The 17740-nt window shown below is 38.1% G+C and overlaps 1 protein-coding gene and 1 pseudogene across 5 annotated transcripts in view; one reads left to right on the top strand and one right to left on the bottom strand.

Annotated features, from left to right (window-relative positions):
* USP14 (ubiquitin specific peptidase 14) overlaps window positions 1-17740 on the top strand; it is an 82057-nt gene that overhangs the window by 15902 nt on the left and 48415 nt on the right. For all 5 annotated transcript variants that reach the window (XR_016387594.1, XR_016387593.1, XM_089894968.1 and 2 more), the window contains 5 exons: window positions 9672-9730; window positions 12766-12896; window positions 14969-15049; window positions 15418-15503; window positions 16178-16292. Coding sequence is in view for 3 of the 5 variants with exons in the window: in XM_089894968.1 (XP_089751094.1) it covers window positions 9672-9730; window positions 12766-12896; window positions 14969-15049; window positions 15418-15503; window positions 16178-16292 (472 nt within the window). In the remaining 2 variants the exon portion in view is untranslated. The remainder of the gene's footprint in view (window positions 1-9671; window positions 9731-12765; window positions 12897-14968; window positions 15050-15417; window positions 15504-16177; window positions 16293-17740) is intronic.
* LOC111181451 (prefoldin subunit 4 pseudogene) lies at window positions 280-847 on the bottom strand (annotated as a pseudogene).

Genomic DNA, 17740 nt, shown 5'->3' with positions numbered 1-17740 from the left:
CATACTCATTAGCAGTCACTCCTTATACCTTTCCCACCTCCAGCCCTAGGCAACCATTAATCTACTTTTTGTCTTACAGATTTGCCTATTCTGGACATTTCATATTAATGGGATCATACAGTACGTGGTCTTTTTGCTGACTGGCTTCTTTTACTTAGCATAATGTTTTCTACATTCATCCATGTTGTAGCATGATTCAATACTTCATTCCTTTGTATGAATGAATAATAGTCCATTGTATGGATATACTGTGTTTTGTTTATCCATTCATCAGTTGATGGACATTTGGATTGTTTCCATATTTTAGCTATTATGAATAATGCTGCTATGAACACTCAAGCACAAGTTTTTGTGCAGATGAGTTGTTTTCATTTCTCTTGATTATGAGTGGATTGCTCTGTCACATGGTAACCTGTGTTGAGCAACATTTTAAAAGTATTGTAAAATGTTTAGCGTTCTTCTGCTTCAAGGTTTATGCTGTTCTCCAATTTTGCATATTACTGAACTTTCAAATCTGCTAACACCTGCTGCATTGATTCCACTCTGGATTCTAAAGTATCAATTTCTTTTTGGAAATTTTTCTTTGCTTCTTCTAACATTTCTTGAAGTTTCTTCTTGAGAATGGCTAATGAAAACATCACTAATCTGATGAGATATCATTAAGCAGTTGTCATCTGCAAGTGTGATATCCTCACAAGCATCTCCTAAATTTTGGAGCTGTTTCTTTTTTAATTCTGTTTCTTCCTTTAACTGTGTGATTCTACTTGTATTCTGTGCACATTTATCTTTTGTTGATCTTCAGATGTAACATTGACATCTGTGTAGTCAACTTCATGGTGGCTGCCATCTTGGGACTCTGTCTTTGATTATAGCCATTCTAAGGGTGAAATGGTATCTCATTGTGGCCCTCATTTGTATTTACCTAGTGACTAATGATGTTGAGCATCTTTTCATGTGCTTATTGGCCATTTGTATATCTTTGTAGAAATGTCTGATCAGCATATCCTTTTCCTATGCTTTAAATGGTTTGTCTTTTTATTATTCAGTTGTAAGTGTTCTTCATATATTCTGGGTACAAGTCCTTTTTCAGGTAATTTGCGAATATTTTCTTCCATTTTGTGAGTTGTCTTTTCACTTTCTTGACCGCATTCTTGTAGCACAGAAATTTTAAATTTTGATGTAGTTGAATTTTTTTTTCTTTTTTTTGGTGTCATATGTAAGAAACCATTGCCTAATTTCTAGGTCATAAATTTTTTTTAAGAGTTATATAGTTTTAGCTCTTACATTTAGGTCTATGATCCATTTTTAGGTGATTTTTTTGTATGGTGGGTGGTAGTTTTCCCCATTCTTTTGCATGCGGATGTCTAGTTCTTTCAGTACCATTTGTTGAGAAGACTAGTCTTTCCTGTTGAATTGTCTTAGCACCTTTTTTGAAAATTAATTGACCATAATGTATGTAGTAAAAAGTAAGATTGGATTCTCAATTCTAGTCTAGAAACACATACGTTGTATGTTTATCCTTATACCAGTGAGTAACGGTTTTTAAAAGAAATAGAACTTTGTTTTTATACTATTGTATTTACAAGAGTAAACAGTTATTCATGTTTTGAGAACATATCAAATAGTCTATAAAATGAGGGTCCCTTCTCTTCAGTGAGTATAAATGTGTAACTTAAAAAATATGTAATTTAATTCTGACTACATTTATTACATCTGTTTTGATTCATACATTGCCAGTTATTAATATGTGGTGGAATTCTGAACTACAGTTTGGATTCTTAGCTTTATGAATGCTGTGTGGTTTTTTCTCCCCTACTGGCTTATGAAATGCTTTGATAAAATTGAGCAGTAGAGAGGAGAGAGAAGGGACATGCAGAAACCTGAGAGTAACTGAAGGTTTTCTGAATTTCTCTGAAGTGAACACTTGTCAGGTATTTACATGAAGTTGCCTAGATTGCCACTAATATACTGCCAGTGCACAAGACAGAGCACCTGTCTTCAAGGTACTGATGGTCTGATGGAGGAAGACTACCAAGTAAACGGGTACTGTTTCAGAACAGCTTTGCTGGGAAATGTTAAAGTCAGTTATTTTTCCTCAGAGATTCATAGTTATTTCCCCACTGTTGTAGTGTGCCCATGGTTACTGAGAGGTCTAATATCAATCTCTATTCTTAATCTTTTCTGTCAGTAACTTTTAGGGTTTTCTCTTTATTTTTGTTTTCAACGTTTTCCAACAGTCCTAAGTGTGGGTTTTCTTTTATTTATCTCATTTAGCCCTCAGTGGGTGCTTTCAGTCTGAGGACTGTTGTCCTAAACTCTGGGACATTCTTAGCCATTATTTCTTCAGATATTGCTTCTCTTCTATTTTACCTTCCTCTTATATTCTAAATATTGGGGTTCTTGGATCTGTTGCTAATGTCTTTTTTTTCTCTGCACTTTTATTTTTATGTGCTGTGTTCTAGGAGAATGCCTCAGTTCTGTTTTACATTTCACTGATTTGTACGTTAGCTTTGTTTCACAACTGCTCATTTATCACAACCTTCTTTTTAATAAAATCTCCCTTTCTTAAGTTTTGGATATGATTCCTGCTTTTATTTCTCTGAGGCTCCAAAGTATTCTTATTTAAAGGTTTTTTTTTTCCTGTTTGGTCCTTTAACTTTGTTCTCTTTGGATATATAGATCTTCATTTCTTTGAAGATGGTGTACTTATGCAGTGTATTCTCTTGTGTTCCAAGTGCAAATTATCTGAATGAGTAGCTTGCTGGGGCAGCTCCCTGTCATAGAGGGTGGCTAGTTGGGACAGATTTGCCTTATTTCCAAGACTTCCTCTTTACTCTTTTCATCTGGGATTCCTTATTACAGCCTCTACGTCAAGGAGAGCTCTCTTTCATGTTTTGGAGTTAACTTCTCTGAGTTTTATATAAGCAGGGAGATTTCATCTTGTTGCTTCCATTTTCTTGAAACCAAGTAAACTATTTTGAATTCTAAGTTGTTGCAAGAGGGTGGAAGCCCCTGTACTTACTAACTTAATCGATACAGAATGATGTGGATGGGGTTGTATGTCTTTGGGAAAATGATACTAACTGATAAAATAGGAATGAAAGAAAAGAGGACAATTCCATGAAAGATGCTTTACTGCTGGAGATGCTGAAGTTCATCCTCAAATGTATGGCAGGTTCTGGAGAGTGGGATGTATACCGATGAAGAGTAGAAAGAAAACGCATTCAAGAGAAACAGGCTGGATTAGCTGAAGAGAAGCAGTGAGGGCCAAGAACAATACCTGCAGATAAAATCTGGTTTGCTTGATGCTGCCCAACAGTGGAACCTCATCTTAATGTGGGAGTTCTAAATTTAGAACCTAAAGTGAAAAGTGTATATAATAAAAATTACTCTTAAATTCTATGTTACTTGTAAAAGACAGTATCACATGACAATATTTTTGTCTTATTGGAGACTGGCAAGCCAACTCTTAGTAAGTACAAAATAGTCTTTTCATTAGCAATTACTAGACTGCTATTTTACTTTCATTTTCAAATTTGTAGAGGAATGATCTATTTTTGATAGAACTTATCAATAAAATTGGCTGGACCCAACTTTTTTGGGGGCATCTTATTTATTTTTATAAATTTATTTATTTATTTTTGGCTGTGTTGGGTCTTCATTGCTGCGCATGGGCTTTTCTCTAGTTGCGGCGAGTGGGAGCTACTCTTCGTTGCGGTGTGCGGGCTTCTCATTGTGGTGGCTTCTCTTGCTGCAGAGCACGGACTCTAGGCATGCAAGCTTCAGTAGTTGCAGCACATGGGCTCAGTAGCTGTGGCTCACAGGCTCTACAGTGCAGGGTCAGTAGTTGTGGCGTATGGTCTTAGTTGCTCTGTGGCATGTGGGATCCTCCTGGACCAGGGCTCGAACCCGTGTCCCCTGCATTGGCAGGCGGATTCTCAACAACTGCACCACCAGGGAAGCCCTTTTTGGGGCATTTTAAATGTCCATTTTCTGTGTCTTTTTGAGTCAGTTTTGGTAATTTATTGTTTCCTACGAATTTGTCCCTATGTCTTTGAACTATTTTAGCATATGAGTTACTCTGTTTTGGGATCTATTTTTTTCTCCATTTTTATTTCGTATTAGTTATTTTTTCTCTTTTGATTACCTTGACAGAGGTTTGTGTATTTTTTCACAGAATCAGCTATTAGATTTATTCACTCAGTTCTTTCAGTTGTCTGATTCGTTCTACTTTTGTTTGTATTAATGTTTTATTTCTGTTTTCCTTAGACTTGTTATATTATTTTTTAAGTTGCATGCTTGGATCATTAATTTATTCTTATGTAGGAATGAAAGTATTTAATTCTGAGATTTTGCTTGTTTTCTATTCATTAGATGAGATTGCTCAGATGTTTTTTAAAAAATGTTATAAAAGGGACTTGCCTGGTGGTCCAGTGGGTAAGACACTGTGCTCCCAATGCAAGGGGCCCGGGTTTGATCCCTGGTTTGGGGAACTAGATCCCACATGCATGCCACAAGTAAGAGTTTGCATGCTGCAATTAAGTAGTCCACTTGCCGCAACTAAGCAGCCCGCATGCCACAACTAAAGATCACGTACGCCACAACTAAGACCCGGTGCAGTCAAAATAAATAAATATTTAAAAAATAAGTTATAAATTCTTATCTTTTCCTTTTGCCCCAAAGTTTTTTGTTTTTTGCTTTTCTTATTGAAGTATAGTTGATTTACAATGTTGTGTTAATTACTACTGTCCAGCAAAGGGATTCGTTTATACATATATATATTCTGTTTTTTTAATATTCTTTTCCGTTATGGTTTATCACAGGATATTGAATATAGTTCTCTGTGTTATACAGTAGGACCTTGTTTTATCCATTCTGTATATAAAAGCTTACATCTGATAACCGCAACCTCCCACTCCCTCCCCTCCCCCAACCCCCGCCCCCTTGGCAACCACCAGCCTGTTCTCTATGTCCATGATTCTGTTTCTGGGATAGGTTCATTTGTGTCATATTTTAGATTCCACATATAAGTGATATCATATGGTATTTGGCTTTCTCTTTCTGACTTACTTCACTTAGTATGACAATCTCTAGTTGTATCCATGTTGCTGCAAATGGCATTATTTCTTTCTTTTCTGTGACTGAGTAGTGTTCCATTGTATGTGTGTGCCACATCTTCTTTATCCATTCAGCTGTCGATGAACATTTAGGTTGTTTCCATGTCTTGGCTATTGTGAACAGTGCTGCTATGAACATAGGGGTGTATGTATCTTTTTGAATTATAGTTTTGTCCAGATATATGTCCAGGAGTAGAATTGCTGGATCATATGGTAATTCTGTTTTTACTTTTCTGAGGAACATCCATACTGTTTTCCACAGTGGCTGCACCAGCTTATATTCCCACCAGCTGTGTAAGGAGGGTTCCCTTTTCTCCATACCCTCTCCAGCATTTGTTATTTGTAGACTTTTTTAAAGGTATTATTATTTTTAAAAAATTTATTATTATTTATACTATTTATTTTTTGCTGCATTGGGTCTTAGTTGCAGCATGCAGGATCTTTGTTGCGGCATGCGGAATCCTTAGTTGTGGCATCTGGACTTCCTAGTTGCTGCACGCGGGCTTCTTAGTTGCAGCATGTGGACTATTTAGTTGTGGCATGCATGTGGGATCTAGTTCCCTAATCAGGGGTCAAACCCAGGCCCCCTGCATTGGGAGTGTGCAGGCTTACCCACTGGACCACCAGGGAAGTCCCTGCCCATTTTTGGATTGGCTTGTTTGTTTTTTCGTTGTTGAGCTGTATGAGCTGTTCGTATATTTTGGAAATTAAGCCCTTGTCTGTTGCATCATTTGCAAATATTTTCTCCTGTTGTATTTTCGTTTTGTTTATGGTTTCCTTTGCTGTGCAAAACCAAAGTTTGCTTTTAATTATTGAATTATATAGAAACATATACAAATGAATTATCCCAGAGTGAACACATCCCTGTAACTGATGGGGATCTGCAGAGCTCTGTTAGCACTCCAAAAATCCCCTCACCAATCCCTTCCTATCCACTGCCCCCACCCTTCTTTGCAAAGTTGTTATACTCACCTGACGTCTAATTTTGAGTAATTTTGCTTATTTTGAACTCTTCATGAACAGAAACATACAGATTATGTTCATTTGAGTCAGGCTCATTATATTTGGCTTTTCTATGTTGTGTGTGTGTTCATTCATGTTCATGCTGTAGGGCAGTGGTCCCCAGCATTTTGGCAGCGGGGACTGGTTTCATGGAAGACAGTGTTTTCGTGGACCGGTGTGGGGGTGGGGGGGAATGGTTTCGGGATGATTCAGAGCATTACATTTACTGTGCACTTTATTTCTATTATTATTACATTATAATATATAATGAAATAATTATACAACTCACCATAATGCAGAATCAGTGGGAGCCCTGAGCTGGTTTTCACTTGTCACTCACTGATAGGGTTTTGATATGAGTCTGCAAGCAGTTGGTTTATTATGGTCTCTGTGCAGTCAAACCTCTCTGCTAATGATAATCTGTATTTGTAGCCACTCCCCATCACTGCCTCAGCTCCGCCTCAGATCATCAGGCATTAAATTCTCATAAGGAGCAAGCAGCCTAGATCCCTCACACGCGCAGTTCACAGTAGAGTTTGCACTCCTATGAGAATCTAATGAGGCCGATGATCTGACAGGAAGCGGAGCTCAGGCAGTGATGCAAGCGATGGGGAGCAGCTGTAAATACAGATGAAGCTTCTCTCCCTTGCCTGCAGCTCACCTCCTGCTGTGCGGCTGGGTTCCTAAGAGGCTACATACTAGTACCATTTAGTGTCCCGGGGGTTGGGGACCCATGCTGTAGGGTACACCATTGTATGTATATACTACCAAATAATTATTCATTTTTCTGTCAGTGAATGTTTGGGTTGATCTGATCTGTGACTGAATATTGTGAATATTTCACAGATGATAGAAGAGTCAAGACATCCTCTTTTTGTAGGTGATAAAGTATAATAGGCATTAAGTTTGTTTTTTTTTGTTTTTTTTTGTTTTTTTTGCGGTACGCGGGCCTCTCACTGTTGTGGCCTTTCCCGCCACGGAGCACAGGCTCCGGACGCGCAGGCTCAGCGGCCATGGCTCATGGGCCCAGCCGCTCCGCGGCATGTGGGGTCTTCCCGGACCGGGGCATGAACCTGTGTCCCCTGCATCGGCAGGCGGGCTCTCAACCACTGCACCACCAGGGAAGCCCTAAGTTTATTAATTACATTCAGATTTTCTATATCATTATTTAATTTTTATTTATTTGCAAAGATTATGAAAGGTACTCTATTGGTTCTTTTGTCTGAAAAACCTCTCAGTATTTTTATCTGTTAAAACTCTTAGTACTCCTGTCAATTCCTCCTCTTCTCTAGCAGTTTTTTCTTTGTAAAGTTCATTATGAATGTTTGGCTTATTGGATGGTTTTATCTTAATTAGGACTTATAAGTTTTCTTGGTATAATATTGAGAGTTTTAGGGGGATGGTATTAAATTAGCTATGATTTTTCTGTTCTCAGATAATTAAAAAAAGATTGATAATTCATTAATGCAGCTTTTGTCATAAACGTAGAAATAGTTACGTACTCATGTTACCCTGTAACTAGATGTAAATTCATAACAGCGGCAGTTATGTAATTACATACTTCAGTGATGTTATGGGATGCATCTACTTTATGAGTACTTCGTTTTAACTTCAGAAGTGCCCTTTAAAAAGTTGCTAAACTGTCTGACAGGGAAACTATTATGATTTCTTTCTTTTTTTTTTTTTTTTTTGGCGGTACACGGGCCTCTCACTGTTGTGGCCTCTCCCGTTGTGGAGCACAGGCTCCGGACGCGCAGGCTCAGTGGCCATGGCTCACGGGCCCAGCCGCTCCGTGGCATGTGGGATCTTCACGGACTGGGGCACGAACCCGTGTCCCCTGCATCGGCAGGCGGACTCTCAACCACTGCGCCACCAGAGAAGCCCATATGATTTTTATTTTTTAAATGAACATATATAATTTAGACTATGCATTATTGTATATTGAAAAATTAAGAATTTTTTAGTTGCAAGAGTTTCCAAAAGATCTAAACAATTGAAAAAAAGAAAGAAAATTATTCCATTGAGCATAATTTAACATAATATTTTCTGTGACCTCTTTCATTCACTTACATAAGCACAGAGTTTTTTTTTTTTACTTGACTGCATTGGGTCTTCGTTGCTGCGCAGGCTTTCTCTAGCGGTGAGCGGGGGCTACTCTTCATCGCAGTGCGTGGGCTTCTTATTGCAGTGGCTTGTTTTGTTGCAGAGCACAGGCTCAGTAGTTGCAGCGCACAGGCTCAGTAGTTGTGGCACATGGGCTTAGTTGCTCTGCAGCATGTGGGATCTTCCTGGACCAGGGATCGAACCCATGTCCCCTGAATTGGCAGGCAGATGCTTAACCACTGCGCCACCAGGAAAGTCCCCTTTTTTTTAAAAATTGGAATATAATTTACATCTAGTGAAATGTATGCATCTTATGTGTTCAGTGTGATCAGTTTTGACAAATGCAAATTCTCTGTAACTCATTTTACAATCAGATTTATAGAACATTTTCATCATCCCAGGAAGTTTTATTGTACCTTTTCCCAGTCAACTGCCCATCTCCCCCAAGTAACCACTGATGTTATATTAGTTTTGTGGGATCTCTCCCATTGCCTGGTGTTTAATACCTGAATGATAATTTTTGATCCTTTGTCGTAAAACATTGTATAAGTAACTACAGTGGTTTGGGTATTTCCTTTAGGGTGGCCAGTCCTTTTTACTGCTGTAAATTAACTGAGAATCATAAAAGTGAATTTAGAAATCATTTAATAGGAACCCTTCATTTTATAGGTGAGAAAACTGACTTGAAATTTAAGTGACTTACTTAGTGTTGTGTAGGAAGTTAGTGCTGAATGTAGATTTATTCATTTTGATTTAAATTTTTTTGTTTGTTTGTTTGTTTGTTTGTTTTTGCGGTACACGGGCCTCTCACTGTTGTGGCCTGTCCCGTTGCGGAGCACAGGCTCCGGATGCGCAGGCTCAGTGGCCGTGGCTCACGGGCCCAGCCGCTCTGCGGCATGTGGGATCTTTCCGGACCGGGGCGTGAACCCGTGTCCCCTGCATCGGCAGGCAGACTCTCAACCACTGCACCACCAGGGAAGCCCTGGTCTAATGTTTTTGATCTAATGATTTTTTCTTCATTTCTGAAATTATATTTTATTTTCTTTGTAATAATGGATATTAAATATGTGCTTTTTAATTTTATTTATTTTTAACATCTTTAGTGGAGTATAATTGCTTTATAATGTTGTGTTTCTCCTGTATAACAGAGTGAGTCAGCTATACGTACTTTTTTGTTTACACAATTTTTAGAAAATGTTATAGATGAGTTAGACAAGAGGAAAGAATTTAAAGTAGGCTTCATTCATCTAATTTCTGTTTTTTCTTAGCAGTCCTTTTTTGCCCATGTAATTCTTAAAGGAACAAGACCAGAAGAGAAGAAGAAAAAATGGTGGGAACAACTCAGAGAAACTTGTAGTTGAGGGTTTCATAATAAGTCCTTTGAACTAATTTCTTCCCATTTGAGTTTCAGAATAAAGTGAATATTTAATTCTGTCTTAATGTTCCTAGGTATGCAGGTGCCTTGAGAGCTTCAGGGGAAATGGCTTCAGCACAGTATATTACTGCAGGTCAGTATCTTAAATATACTACTTTTCAAGAGGGAGATGGTATTCAATAAACGTCATTTTTCACTCACAGTTTTTTTAGTATCTTTCTGTTTTCAAAATGTATTTTTAAAACATCACCTCATTAAAATTAGAGTACTTACACTTACATTAAACAACTTGGGACTTTTTTTTTTTTTTTGTGGTACGAGGGCCTCTCACTGTTGTGGCCTCTCCCGCTGCAGAGCACAGGCTCCGGACGCGCAGGCTCAGCGGCCATGGCTCACGGGCCCAGCCCCTCCACGGCATGTGGGATCTTCCCAGACTGGGGCATGAACCCGTGTCCCCTGTATCGGCAGGCGGACTCCAACCACTGTGCCACCAGGGAAGCCCTGTAACAGCTTTATTGAGAGATAATTCACATACTGTACTATTCACCCATTTAAATTATACAATTCACTGTTTTCTAGTTTACTCATAGAGTTATGCAGTCATCACCACAATCAAATTTAGAATATTTTCATCACTAGAAAATAAATCCTGTAACAGCAGTCACCCTGTTTCCTGTCACTACTACCAGCCCTGTGCAACCAGTAATCTACTGTGAGTCTGCGGATTTGCCGATTCTAGAATGTTGATATAAATGGAATTGTACAATATATGGTCTGTTTTGATGGCTTCTTTCACTTAGAATGTTTTTGAGGTTCAGCCACATCGTAAACATGTATCACTACTTCATTCCTTTTTATTGCTGAGTAAGATTCCATTGTATTGGATATATCACATTTCATTTATCCTTTCATCATTGATAAGACGTTTGGGTAGTTTCCACTTTTTGACCAATATAAATATTGCTAAACATTCGTGTACAAGTCTGTGTGGACATATGTTTTCATTTCTCTTGGGTATATGTCTAGGAGAGGAATTGTTGGGTCACATGGTAACTATGTGAGGAACTGCCAGACTGTTTTCCAGAGCAGCTGCATCATCTTATATTCCTCCCAGCATGTATGAGGATTCTGATTTCTTTGTATCCTCACTGACACTAGGTATTGAATGTCTTTGATTATCACCATTCTAGGGGTGTGAAATGGTATCTCGTGGTCAATCATTAATTTGTAATACTATAAACAGTAGGTTTCTTTGCATCATTTGGAATTAGTGAGATTTTCCTCTAACCTTTTTCCCTGAAAGTAGGTTCATTTGTTGAAATGTTTTGTTTTCTTTTTTGAAGATGTTGGGGGTAGGAGTTTATTTATTTATTTATTTTATTTTGCTGTGTTGGGTCTTCGTTTCTGTGCGAGGGCTTTCTCTAGTTGTGGCAAGTGGGGGCCACTCTTCATCGCGGTGTGCGGGCCTCTCACTATCGCAGCCTCTCTTGTTGCGGAGCACAGGCTCCAGACACGCAGGCTCAGTAGTTGTGGCTCACCGACCTAGTTGCCCCGCGGCATGTGGGATCCTCCCAGACCAGGGCTCGAACCCATGTCCCCTGCATTAGCAGGCAGATTCTCAACCTCTGTGCCACCAGGGAAGCCCCCTGAAATGAAGTTTTTACTGGGAAAATGTGATCACATATCTAGTTCATCTTGTAACTTACGTATCTAAGAGTTGCTCAGAATTTCAACAGCTTCTCCAGAGTCTTATAGGAGGCTTGCAGTATTTATGGGATGAAAAATACCGGTCTTTACTTTTTGCTTCTTGATTTTTTAAGTTTTTTATTTTGAAATAAATTTAAATTCACAGAAAAGTTGCAAGAATTCACCAGTTACTAACTTTTTGTCACATCTGGTTCATCATTCTGTGTAATGCATGTTCTTTTTTTCTGAACCATTTGAGAATAAGTTGCAGACATCCTGTTTTTTGTTCCTGAATACCTCAGTATGTATTTCCTGAGAATAAGGACATTCATAACCACAAGATGGTTATTTTTCGAAGTCTGGGAGTTTAACACTGATGTTAACTCGTAATACTGACTTGATTAAATTTTGCCAATTAACCCTGTATTGCCCATTATAAAGTTGTTTTCCTTTTTTGCTTCAGGAGCCAATCTAGGATCACACATTGCACTTAGTTATGTTGTTATGTCTCATTAGTCTCTTAATGTATAGTGTGTCTTTTGACCTTTTTCTTTCAAACTAATGAAATATTTGAGATGCTCTGTTCATGGTATATATTAAATTAAATCATCTGTGTTTTTTTCTTGTTTTTTTTTTTGGAGAAGTGTATCCTTTAAAGTGTTATTACAATTTAGGCTTTTTTATTTTAAAAATTATTAGCTTAGTAGGGATGCATAATTTCAGCTCTACCTCCTAAAATATTTTTTAAACATTGTGTTTAGTAGTTTTATTCAGGAACATTTCATTGAGTACTTACTTTGTGCTGAGATGTTGTATTTTAGTATTTGCTATGCTAAATAGTCTGTATACTAATGATAACATTTCACATTTTAGTTAACAAAACAATGCAGGATAAGCTAGATTAGAGTTTTGCTATACATGAAGTAAGGGCAAGGTGTGATAGCTAGGGAGTCAACAGAGAAAAAGTATTCTGAACTCAAGAGCAGGGTTGAGTTTATGACCATCATGGGATTTATGGTCATGGTGAGAGAGGATAACATACTTCATTTAAACATACTCCAGATTTCAATACTCAGGAGTTCAGTACACGGGAACCAAGTATGGGCTTAAAGGGAGGAGGGCTGGGAGTGGTTACCTGACGTCCTGATAATGGCGGAACTGTAACATCATGCCTCTGTGATTCCTAGACAGAAGTTATGTGTTGTCTGTATTAAAGTGAATATACCTTGCTTTATTAGGGAAGACAAAAAGGCTGTCAAGGAGAGACAGACATTGTTTATAGCTAATGATTGCATTATAAAGTCTTCTGGTGAGTTAAGATTTAAAAACATTATTTTCCTATTAGGGATCCAACAATTGCAAAAGGAATAGGTATACTTAAAAATAATAGGCATTTCTTGGTATTAATTGAGACTTAATTTACAGTAGCATGTATTAAATATGTCACTATTTTACTAAGGAAGTATTTGCTTTGTTTTTAAGCCCTTAGAGATTTGTTTGATTCCATGGATAAAACTTCTTCTAGTATTCCACCTATTATTCTACTGCAGTTTTTGCACATGGCTTTTCCACAGTTTGCAGAGAAGGGCGAACAAGGACAATATCTTCAACAGGTAATCAGGGCAAGGCTCTGTGGTTTTTATTTTGTAAATGTAAAATTTAGGCGTCCTACACTTACTGGAGTATATTTGGAAATACAAATAATCAGTCCTCTGTAGTTCACACCACCATTATCTCTTGCCTGGAGAGGTGCAGTAGTCTGTTAACTGATCATCTTCTGCCTTTTGTGGTGTTTCTCTATACAGCCCCAGAATCCTTTTAAAAATGTAAATAAGATTATGTTGGTTTCCTTGTTCAGTACCTCCTAGTGACTTTCTGTCTCAGTCCTAAACAGTCTAGCTCCTGGCTACCTCTCTGAGCTTATCATGTGCCACTCTTCCCCTTGCTCAATTCTCTCCAGATACACTGACTTCCTTGCTATTTTTTAAAAACCCCCCAAGTATCCTCTTTCTGTAGGGCCTTTGCTCTTGTTCCTTTGGCTCCCAGGTGCATGGCTTGCTTCCTCACCTCGTTCAGGTATCATGGCTCAAATGTCAAGGCATCAGAGAGGCTTTCCTTGACAGTCCTATTGAAATAGCACACTTCCCTTCCCCTAATCACTTCCTTTTTTTTTTTTTTAACATCTTTATTGGAGTATAATTGCTTTACAATGGTGTGTTAGTTTCTGCTTTATAACAGCGTGAATCAGCTATACATATACATATATCCCCATATCTCCTCCCTCTTGCATCTCCCTCCCGTCCTCCCTATCCCACCCCTCTAGGTGGTCACAAAGCACCTAGCTCATCTCCGTGTGCTATGCAGCTGCTTCCCACTAGCTATCTGTTTTACATTTGGTAGTGTATATATGTCCATGCCACTCTCTCACTTCGTCCCAGCTTACCCATCCCCCTCCCCTTGTCCTCAAGTCCATTCTCTACATCTGCGTCTTTATTCATGTCCTGCCCCTAGGTTCTTCAGAACCATTTTTTTTTTCCAAGATTCCATGTATATGTGTTAGCATACGGTATTTTTCTCTTTCTGACTTACTTCACTCTGTATGACAGATTCTAGGTCCATCCACCTCACTACAAATAACTCAATTTTGTTTCTTTTATGGCTGAGTAATATTCCATTGTATATATGTGCCACATCTTCTTTATCCATTCATCTGTTGATGGACACTTAGGTTGCTTCCATGTCCTGGCTATTGTAAATAGAACTGCAATGAACATTGTGGTACATGTCTCTTTTTGAATTATGGTTTTCTCAGGGTATATGCCCAGTAGTGAGATTGCTGGGTCATATGGTAGTTCTATTTGTAGTTTTTAAAGGAACCTCCATACTGTTCTCTATAGTGGCTGTATCAATTTACATTCCCACCAACAGTGCAAGAGGTTTCCCTTTTCTCCACACCCTCTCCAGCATTTATTGTTTGTAGATTTTTCGATGATGGCCATTCTGACCAGTGTGAGGTGATACCTCGTTGTAGTTTTTTTTTTTTTTTTTGCGGTACGCGGGCCTCTCACTGTTGTGGCCTCTCCCGTTATGGAGCACATGCTCCGGACGTGCAGACTCAGCGACCATGGCTCACGGGCCCAGCCGCTCTGCGGCACGTGGGATCTTCCCGGACCGGGGCACGAACCTGTGTCCCCTGCATCGGCATGCGGACTCTCAACCACTGTGCCACCATGGAAGCCCCTCATTGTAGTTTTGATTTTCATTTCTCTAATGATTAGTGATGTTGAGTATCCTTCATGTGTTGGTTGGCAATCCCCTAATCACTTTCTGCTCCCATATTGCTTTTTTTCCCTTCATAACCCTCTCTTTACTTGAATTTGTTATATTTTGTTTATGTTCCCCATTAGAACTTTTTCTATTTTGTTGACTGTTGTGTATTCCTAGTGTCTAGAATAGTGTTTAGCATAATGATGAATTCACGAAACATCTCTTGAATGAATGAATAAACTATTCTGGAATTCTTCATTGTTTTGAAGATCATATAATATTTAATTTGGCTTAATATTTTTTAAGAAAAAAACTTCCTTCCCCTTCTCTAAGGAAACAGTAATTACTTTGGAAGGATTTTATAGATCAAACACTGTAATAGCCAGGATTACTTACTGTGTCACTTTTAAAATTACAGGATGCTAATGAATGTTGGATACAAATGATGCGAGTATTGCAACAGAAATTGGAAGCTATAGAGGATGATACTCTTAAAGAGGTAATTGAAATATATTTGTGAATATAGACTTTGATTCTCTATCCCACCCCCACCCTAAAGTCTTAGTTCATCTTAATAGGTAGACATGTACTTGAATACTTTAGATGCTGAATCTGTAGTTGGAACTTGACAGCTTGCATTTGATGCTTGAATTCAATGCATTATTTGCTAAATTTAATCAATTGAGATTATTAAGCATCTGTAAATTTTTGGTAATATTTTTTGATCAGTAGAAGAATTTTACAGAAAGGGATTACATTTTAAAAAGTCTAAATGTGTGTTACTAAACTGGATTGTGTGGGAGCCAATGTACATTAATATCCATATGAAGTAAAGTTGGAATTTTTATTTCATCTTAACTTTTGCAGACAGATTCTTCATCTGCACCAGCAGTGACACCTTCTAAAAAGAAAAGTTTAATTGATCAGTTCTTCGGAGTTGAATTTGAAACTACGTATCCTTATGAGCCAAGATTAGTATGACTGTAATCGTAACTTAGAAGTGAATTGGTATAAATAGCGTTGTTGCCTGGAGTGGTGGGTGGGATATGAAGGAAAATTCTTCAGAGGTTTTTATGCTTAAAAAATATGGAAATTAGGAATTTGGAAAAATACACCCTTTGGAGTGCTTTTGAAGTTTAGATAAATGTACTCTTTAAGGACATTCATATTTTTTCCTAAGAACACCTTTAGCAGAATACCTCATTAATTCACCTCATAGAGAATTAATTTTTAATTATGAAATGGGATAAATCAGCTAAATTATATACATGAGATTGATATAATTAATAAAACATGAATTTAGGAGAATACTATTTTCTACATCATGGGTGGAAACTTAGAAAAAGATTTGTTTATCTGTTGTTGGGTTATTAAGACCATTTTAAGACTATAAATACCAACTTATATTTGTTGAGAGTTTATCCTTTTACACACATTCATTAATCCGTATTGTTGGTAAGTGAATGAGCATTTTTAAGTATATTAGAATGAATCTCTATTGGAAGACTGAAATGTTTTAAATACCAGTGAATGATGCTATTAATTTTAATAGCATTAGGATAACTTATTCAAGATTATATAACAAATTGAATGCCTATTGGCAAATTCCTTATCTTATTTTTCAAAGCATGAAATGTACAGAATCTGAAGAAGAAGAAGTCAGTAAAGGAAAGGAAAGTCAGCTTCAGCTTAGCTGTTTTATCAATCAAGAAGTCAAGTATCTTTTTACAGGACTTAAGCTGGTAAGGATAATTGCAGTTCCTCCCCATTGTTCGTAGATTCTGTATTTGCAAATACACCTACTTGCTAAAATGTATTTGTAACCCCAACATCAGTACTCATGGTGCTTTCATGGTCATTTGTAGATATGCACAGGGTGACAAAAATTTTGAGTTGCCTGACTCACACTGTTTCACCTGAGGTCCCCAAAGGTGATGCTCTGCCTTTTTTTTTTTTTGTGCCATGCGGGCCTCTCACTGTTGTGGCGTCTCCCATTGCGGAGCACAGGCTCCGGACGCGCAGGCTCAGCGGCCATGGCTCACGGGCCCAGCCACTCCGCGGCATGTGAGATCTTCCCGAACCGGGACACGAACCTGTGTCCCCTGCATCGGCAGGCGGACTCTCAACCACTGTGCCACCAGGGAATCCCACTCTGCCTTCTTGTTTCAGTGCTCATACTATAAACAAGTACCCTTTTTGCGGTAATTTTAATGCCACATGTCTTGCATTTTTGTGCTTTTTGTTGGTGATCTTGCTGTTTATAATGGCCTTCAGAAATAATGCTGAAGTGCTGTCTGGTGTTCTAAGTGCAAGAAGGCTGTGATGTGCCTTAAGGAGAAAATAACCTTTGTTAGATAAGCTTCATTCAGGGATGAGTTACAGTTTACTTGGCTGTGAGTTCAGTGTATGTTAAGGTGTCATTAAATAGCAGAAACACACATAAAACAAGGTTGTGTATTGATTGGTTGACAAAAATGTTGTGGCCAGAGGCTCGAAGGAGGCCTCTGAGGGTATTATAATAAGGATATATTAATAATTGTGAGGTAAAAACTGGGGTTGTACTGTGCAAATACGGGCATGTAGTCATTCTGCCATTGCAATAGTATTAAAGTTGAGGCCCTAGAATTTAAGTGACTTAATTGGTTTGTGGCAGAGCCAGAAATAAAACTTGCTTGTCTTATTATTCAGTTAGTACTGTTTCCCTAGTGCCATACTAAAGAATCCACCCTAATGAGCAGATGGATAAAATAGAACAATTTTGCTTGCCTAACATTTATTTGATATGGTTTGGGGGAATATGTACATCTCTTGAATGATGGGCAGTGAATTGGGGCAGGGATTACATTGAAAACAAGATTATTTGTTGTCAGGGAGCTCCCATTTACAGTTTGGGGTAAGATTGGTTAGGGGAAGTATTGGTAAATGTTTCTATAAGAAACAGATAGATAAATAGTGCTATTCTTTGCCCTGTGATACTGAGGGGAGAGGTGTGGTGAGGCATAATGGCTTTTAAGAGAAGTTCACTTGAAAAGCATACGTAAATATATGCAAATCAATCAATGTGATAAACCATATTAACAAATTGAAGGAGAAAAACCATATATGATCATCTCTCTAGATGCAGTAAAAGCTTTCCCCAGAATTCAGTACCCATTTATGATATAAACCCTTCAGAAAGTAGGCATAGAGG

Source organism: Delphinapterus leucas, chromosome 14 (genome assembly GCF_059928025.1).
Source record: "Delphinapterus leucas isolate spDelLeu-1000000601 "Yukka" chromosome 14, BTC_Dleu_Yukka2, whole genome shotgun sequence".
Lineage (NCBI taxonomy): Eukaryota > Metazoa > Chordata > Mammalia > Artiodactyla > Monodontidae > Delphinapterus > Delphinapterus leucas.
Note: the sequence above shows the minus strand (reverse complement) of the source record. Positions and strands in the feature narration are given on the sequence as shown.